Source organism: Pygoscelis adeliae, unplaced genomic scaffold (assembly GCF_000699105.1).
Source record: "Pygoscelis adeliae isolate BGI_AS28 unplaced genomic scaffold, ASM69910v1 Scaffold622, whole genome shotgun sequence".
Taxonomy (NCBI): domain Eukaryota; kingdom Metazoa; phylum Chordata; class Aves; order Sphenisciformes; family Spheniscidae; genus Pygoscelis; species Pygoscelis adeliae.
The window spans coordinates 147156-153402 of record NW_008824297.1 but is presented as its reverse complement, the minus strand read 5'-3'; the positions used below and the strand labels follow the sequence as shown (position 1 = coordinate 153402).

Here is a 6247-nt window from a genome sequence, read left to right as displayed (position 1 = left end):
GGCCCGGCTGTGGGAGGCCCGGACAGCGGGGAGCCAGGGGGAGGCGGGAGGCGGACCGGACCATGCCGGAGCGGGCCGTGCAGTGGGCCGCTTCTCCAGTTTGAAAGTACCTCTGCTTTCCCGTCTTCTCTCCTTAAATGGTTGTCGCTTCCCACCTCCCACGGAGGGATGAGTTAGGCTCGGAGCTGGCGCCGACTCGGGTACCCGTGCAGAGCCCTCGGTAAGCCAAGGTTGGTGCTTCTTATTCTTCCCTGCTGGGGGGACGCAAGCTTCCCCTCCCCATTCGGCCGGACGGCCTGGGATGCCGTCGCCGTTGGGTTGCTCCTGCCATGGTTGGCGTTGCCTGTGGGGGAAGGTGGCGGCGGGGCTGTGCTGAAGTGGTGTATCCCGTCGAGCTCGGGTGCTAGGTATCGTAACTGCGAGCCCTCCCTTCGTGTCGACGGTCAAGGTGAGCTACGCAGGAGAAAGAGGAGATCCTGTGTACTGGCAGGGCTGCGATGGGGCCTTGGGGCATTTTACTGCTCAAAATTGTGCCGGCAGACAAAGTAATGCAGTGTCCCCGTAGGCAGTCCAGCGCTGCCCAAGCTTGTGGAGCACGATCCGGTCTCAGCTGAGCGCCGGGGGAGGTGGGGACGCTGGGAAGTGGGTTTCTCTGATGCTCCTTATTGCTTAGTTTTAAATACAACAAACGCTTTCCTGGAAGACCAGGGTTTTGCTTACCCTGGGTGAGGGCAGGCGGTTTGACGCAGGAACGGGTGTGCTCTTGCGGGGTTAGGGGCTCGTGGCCCAGGAGCGCTAGCTGCCGCCTCTCCCCAAGGCCTGGACCCTTCCTCTCTCTTGAGGCGTGTTGGCACTGCTGCTGTCCGCTGCTCACTGATGGGTTTTACTCTTCCCTAAGTTGATGCCAGGTTTTACTGGACATCTCTAGAAAGACTGGAACTTTTCAGTGAGCAAAAGCCCTGTGGTGCTCTATAGTAAGGCCAGGCAGGACCTCTGGTGTAGGTTGTTTGGCTCCAGTGTACTTTTATTCCACGGTTTGGTAGGAGGTTCAGCCAAGCCATTGCTTTAACGCTTCTTTTATCTTCACAGAGAGTGCTGCACGTGATACCTGCGGGTTCTGTGTTTTGTCTCCGGATAGGATAACGTTGAGGGCAAACCTTCCCCTAAGCTCTCTGGCTCTTCCTAGTCTACAAGTGCTGCCTGGAGAGGGGGAAATCTCTTACATACATCCCTTGGGTAACGTGCCCGATACCCGAGCTGCAGGAGGAGCAGAACTGCTTCGTGGGGGTGTTTCAGCTGGGGTGGGATCAGGTTGGGATCTGCCTTGATATCTGTAAAATCTAACCCAGTAGCTTCTTGATTGCACAGGATTTGGCGTACCTCAGCCTGTGCAGAGAGTCCGATATTCTCAGCCAGTGCCCCCAGCGGGGCTGGGAGATCCAGCGACTGACAGCGTACGGGGTGATGGCCGAGCTGACTGGGACCTGGGCAGTTGTGCTGCCTCTCGTGAGAGCACGCGGCTCAAACGCCTGCCTGGCTGCGACCGGGCAGAGCCTGACCCTTTCCAGGCTGAGCACGCCTTGGCCCAGGTGCTTCGCGCAGCGGCAGGGGGGGGCTCCGGTTCTGGTTAGCTCCCCCACGCTGGCTTCCTGGTAGCTTTGCAGGGACGCAGGAGAGTTTTCAAAGTGAGCTGTGGTGGGAGGTTGACTAGAGAGTTGCCCGTCTTTCCTCCGAGACCTGACATGAGCTGTCTTCTTCCTTGCAGAGAGAGCTGCTCCCTGGGCTGCCTCCCTTGCCCTTCCCAAATGTGAGCACATCACAGCCAGCACGGAGAAGGGCCTCCTCTTGTCTTCAAGGCACTTGCTTCTGCCTCCTGTTCTTTTGTACAAAAAAGAAAAAGCCAAACTAAGCCAGTCCACAAAGAACTTGTGCTGATCTAAGGATCAGCCTCCCAAGATCCTGGCTGTGGGCTGGATTTTCTGTCCTCTGCTTCAGGGGATCAGCTACGGGGAATCAGGATCTTGAATACTTTCGATTTTTGTTTCTGCTTGAACCCTTTCAACCGAGAAGCTGAAGCTGTCACTGCTAAAATCCCGTTTTTTTTTCCCAAGCATGTCAGAAAGCTGGCAGCAGCAACAGCAGCAACCACAGCAGCCGCCGCCACCGCAGCAGCACCACGCTGGGGCAGCCGCCCTCCCAGAGCACTCCATCCCGCCCAGCACTGCTGACAACCCCTTGGGCTGTGCTGTCTACGGCATCCTGCTCCAGCCGGACCCTGTTCTGCAGCACCACCAGCACGCCCCCATCCAGGCTGGAGAGCCGTCCCACAAATGCGGTGTGTGTGGCCATGACCTCGCTCACCTCTCCAACCCCCACGAGCACCAGTGCTTGCCAGGCCATGACCGCTCTTTCCAGTGTACCCAGTGCCTGAAGATCTTCCACCAGGCCACCGACCTCCTCGAACACCAGTGCATCCAGGTGGAGCAGAAGCCCTTCGTGTGCGGTGTCTGCAAGATGGGCTTCTCCCTCCTGACCTCGCTGGCGCAGCACCATAATGTCCACAACGGCAACGCCATGAAGTGCTCTATCTGTGAGAAGACCTACAAGCCTCCCGAGGCAGAGCATTCTCAGCCTCTCGACCCCTCGGAGAAGCCCTATAGCTGCTCCATCTGTCAGAAAACCTTCAAGCACCTCTCAGAGCTGTCCCGGCACGAGCGCATCCACACGGGTGAGAAGCCGTACAAGTGCACGCTGTGCGACAAGAGCTTCAGCCAGTCGTCCCACCTGGTGCACCACAAACGGACGCACAGCTCGGAGCGGCCCTACAAGTGCACGGTGTGCGAGAAGACCTTCAAGCACCGCTCCCACCTGGTGCGCCACATGTACGCGCACTCAGGGGAGCACCTCTTCAAGTGCAACATCTGCGAGCTGCACTTCAAGGAGTCGTCGGAGCTGCTGCAGCACCCCTGCACGCCCAGCGGGGAGCGGCCCTTCCGCTGCGGCGAGTGCCAGAAGGCCTTCAAGCGCCCCTCGGACCTGCGGCAGCACGAGCGCACGCACAGCGAAGAGCGGCCCTTCAAGTGTGACCTCTGCCAGATGAGCTTCAAGCAGCAGTACGCGCTCATGCGCCATCGCCGCACGCACAAGGCCGAGGAGCCCTTCAAGTGCAACCTGTGCGAGAAGGGCTTTGTGCAGCCCTCGCACTTGGTGTACCACCAGCACGTGCACGGCATAGAAAACCTCTTCAAGTGCAACGTGTGCCAGAAAGGCTTCAACCAGTCCTCGGAGCTGCTGCGGCACAAGTGCGTGCAGAACGCGGAGCGGCCCTTCAAGTGCGCGGTGTGCAACAAGTCCTACAAGCGGGCCTCGGCTCTGCAGAAGCACCAGCTGGCCCACTGCGCCGAGAAGCCACTCAAGTGCACGCTCTGCGAGAGACGTTTCTTCTCCTCCTCCGAGTTTGTGCAGCACCGCTGCGACCCGGCCCGCGAGAAGCCCCTCAAGTGCCCCGACTGTGAAAAGCGGTTCAAGTACGCCTCGGACCTGCAGCGCCACCGGCGCGTGCACACGGGCGAGAAGCCCTACAAGTGCCCCTCCTGCGAGAAGGCCTTCAAGCAGCGCGAGCACCTCAACAAGCACCACAGCGTGCACGCCCGGGAGCAGCAGTACAAGTGCATGTGGTGCGGGGAACGGTTCCTGGACTTGGGCCTGCTGCAGGAGCACAGCGTCCAGCACACAGCCGAGGGCGCCTACCAGGTGGCTGCCTGCTTGCCGTGAGCCTGCCGCCCCTCGGTGACTTTCAGCTTGCACGTGACGCTCCTTGAGCCTCGGCCTCCCCTTCCCTCTCCTCGGTTGTAGATGGCCTCCAGGGCGTTTGGGGGAAAGGGGAGGTGCGGTGGGCGGGCAGGTAAACTTTCCTCTGGCCTCTGTGGTTGATATACCACCTGTCTCACAGGGACGACAGACGACGTGAAAAGCTCGAAGGGGTGGAGAGGAAAGGGGGGAGGTGGGGAGAGGAGACGATGCCTGTAGTTGCCTGGTGTCCCCTGGACTGTAGTTCACGCTGTACCTGCAGTTCCAGTGCTGGGAGCTCAGCTGCCCGCTGCGGGCACCAGCCTTTCGCGTGCAGCCTCCTTCCCCTGCCCTGCCTGGCGGGGCCGGCGGGGAGGGCTGGGTAACTCTCCTCCTGGAGAGGGCTCGGGAGCAAGGCAGAGCCAGCCCTCTCTTCTCCCGGGGTGCGCTGCTGCTTGGCGAGGAAGTAGCAGGTTTCCGCTGCTGGGATCTCCCAACTTTCTTGGTCCAAGCTCAGTTGAGAGGACCATTTCAGATTGTTAGCGTTGATTGACTGCCCCAACCTCCCCTGCTCTCCCTCTTTCTAGAGTGTAGAAAGGGAAAAGCCATGGGGCTGCACAGCTCCAAAAAGCACTTTGGCGTTGCTGCTTTTGCAGTCGCTGGCTGTCACACTCTGCAAGGGTTCTGAGCGAGCCTGCCCGCCCCCGTCCCTGCCAGCAGCACGGGGAAGAGTAGCAAGTGCTGTGCCGCTACCGGAGAGCGTGGCGAGGAGAGCCTCCGTGCCCTACTCCTTGCCAAGAGCCTGGCGTTTAAGAGCTGCTTCCTGAGGGACCTAGCACTCCTGCCGAGACTTAACCTCCAGCCCCCCAGGCCCCGTCCCTCTTTGCACCGCTTGGGCCGTTAGCGTACCTCCAGGGGGGTCAGGCAAAGGGCCGTCCCAGCAGTTCGAACACTAAAGGGTGAGGCGAACACTACTAATAACATACAACTTTGGAGACGTTACCATCGCCAGCAGTAGCCCATGCAGTGTGCCAGGGGCTTGGTGTCTGATTTGCTGGAGGGGAACCAGAGCAAGCCAGGAGGATCCTTCCTGGCCTGCGGGCTCGACTCCACAGGGAGGGGAAGGTTAGCGGTGGGTAAAGGAGGAGTGTCTTTTTTTCCCATCTTGCAGGAGTCCTGTTTTACCCCTTTACTCTTTCTTTACCTCTTCTGTATTTTTCAGGTTTTGCACAGTTCTTGTAAACATCACTTAAAAATAAATTTCCCCTAGCAAGGTCGATGCAGCCTCAGGTGTTTTCCTCTGCAGGATTTTGCTGGCTTCTGATGACCAAGAGACCCATTACATGCCAGTTAGATGCCTTGGAGGTTGAAGGCGTGCTTACTAGGTTGCCCACCAGCCTCCCCCTCTCCGTCTGTGGAGATATTAAGATGTTAAATATCCATCTGTGGAGATATTCAAGCCCTGACTGGACGCGGTCCTGGACAGCCTGCTGTAGCTGACCCTGCTCGAGCAGGGGGTTGGAGTAGATGGTCTCCGGAGGTCCCTGCCAGCCTCAGCTCTTCTGTGATCTTGGCTGGCCCTCCTGTGAGGTAGGAGTGTTGTGACGAGCTGTAATTAGCGAACAGCAGCCAGTAAGTTGCCCGTGTGCTGCTCGGGTGATTTGGACAGGTTTAATAAATGTTGTCCATGGCAAGTATAGACAGATTAACCTTGCAGGGAGTTGGGCCGTGCCTGCTTTGCTGGTAGGGAATGCTCATCTAAAAGGTGGAGAAAGGCTTTCGTTTCCATTTCCAGCACAGTGAGGGGGAACGGGGTGCGTTTTCGGGGGCTGGGACAGTTCAGTGACAGGTCTGACCCTGGGGCTGAGTCTTCTTCGTGCACAGCTTTAAGGAGGTTAAAGCAGACCTCGCTCGCTGCTGCCCAAGGAGGAGGGACCGATGGTTATCTTACTTCATGCTGCCTCAGAGATGTAGAACTTCCTACGGAGTTTTCTGTCTGTGTTTCTTTTTCCTTTTTTTTTTCTTTTTGCTTTTTTTTTAAAAGCAGTTTGTTAATATTCATTAAAAAATACTGTATAGTTTAACTTGATGTCGTACTGGATCTTTTAAAAAAAAAAAGTTGTGATAACTTGGATTTTTAGAGAGCTCTTTGATTCTAGGTAGCTGGTTTTTGCTGTTTAATATGTAGTAAGTTCAGTGTATGCTTTACTGTAGGAGTAAAAATGAGGAGTAAAACTAAGGAAGGCTAATCCTGTCTTTACAGAAGGGCTTGGTGGTGATGGAGGCTGCGAGCACGGGAGCGGGACCAGCCGGGGAGCACGGCACCCCCCTGAACCCTCGCTCTGTTCCTGCCTTGGGCTGTCCTTAGCCCTGCTCTTGCTCGAAGCAGCCCGGCACAGCTGCCACAGGTCCCACAGAGCCGGCGGGTCCTAGGGCGCCCCTATCGCGTGTGCACGGA

General features: G+C 57.8%; 1 protein-coding gene across 2 annotated transcripts; it reads left to right on the top strand.

The window, feature by feature from the left end:
- Positions 1–31: 31 nt before the first annotated feature.
- Positions 32–5068, top strand: ZNF319 (zinc finger protein 319). Of its 2 annotated transcripts, none has more exons than XM_009318856.1 (2): positions 32–220; positions 1766–5068. In XM_009318856.1, exon 2 carries the CDS (start codon positions 2113–2115, stop codon positions 3772–3774), a length of 1662 nt encoding a protein of 553 aa, XP_009317131.1. In that variant the 5' UTR covers positions 32–220; positions 1766–2112; the 3' UTR covers positions 3775–5068. The 2 variants fall into 2 exon arrangements, with proteins under 2 accessions (XP_009317131.1, XP_009317130.1); XM_009318855.1 differs by having other exon boundaries at positions 32–230.
- Positions 5069–6247: the final 1179 nt, after the last annotated feature.

Bases quoted from the DNA above. Each gene is read 5' to 3' on its own strand.
- ZNF319 (XM_009318856.1), top strand. From the start codon at position 2,113: ATGTCAGAAAGCTGGCAGCAGCAACAGCAGCAACCACAGCAGCCGCCG.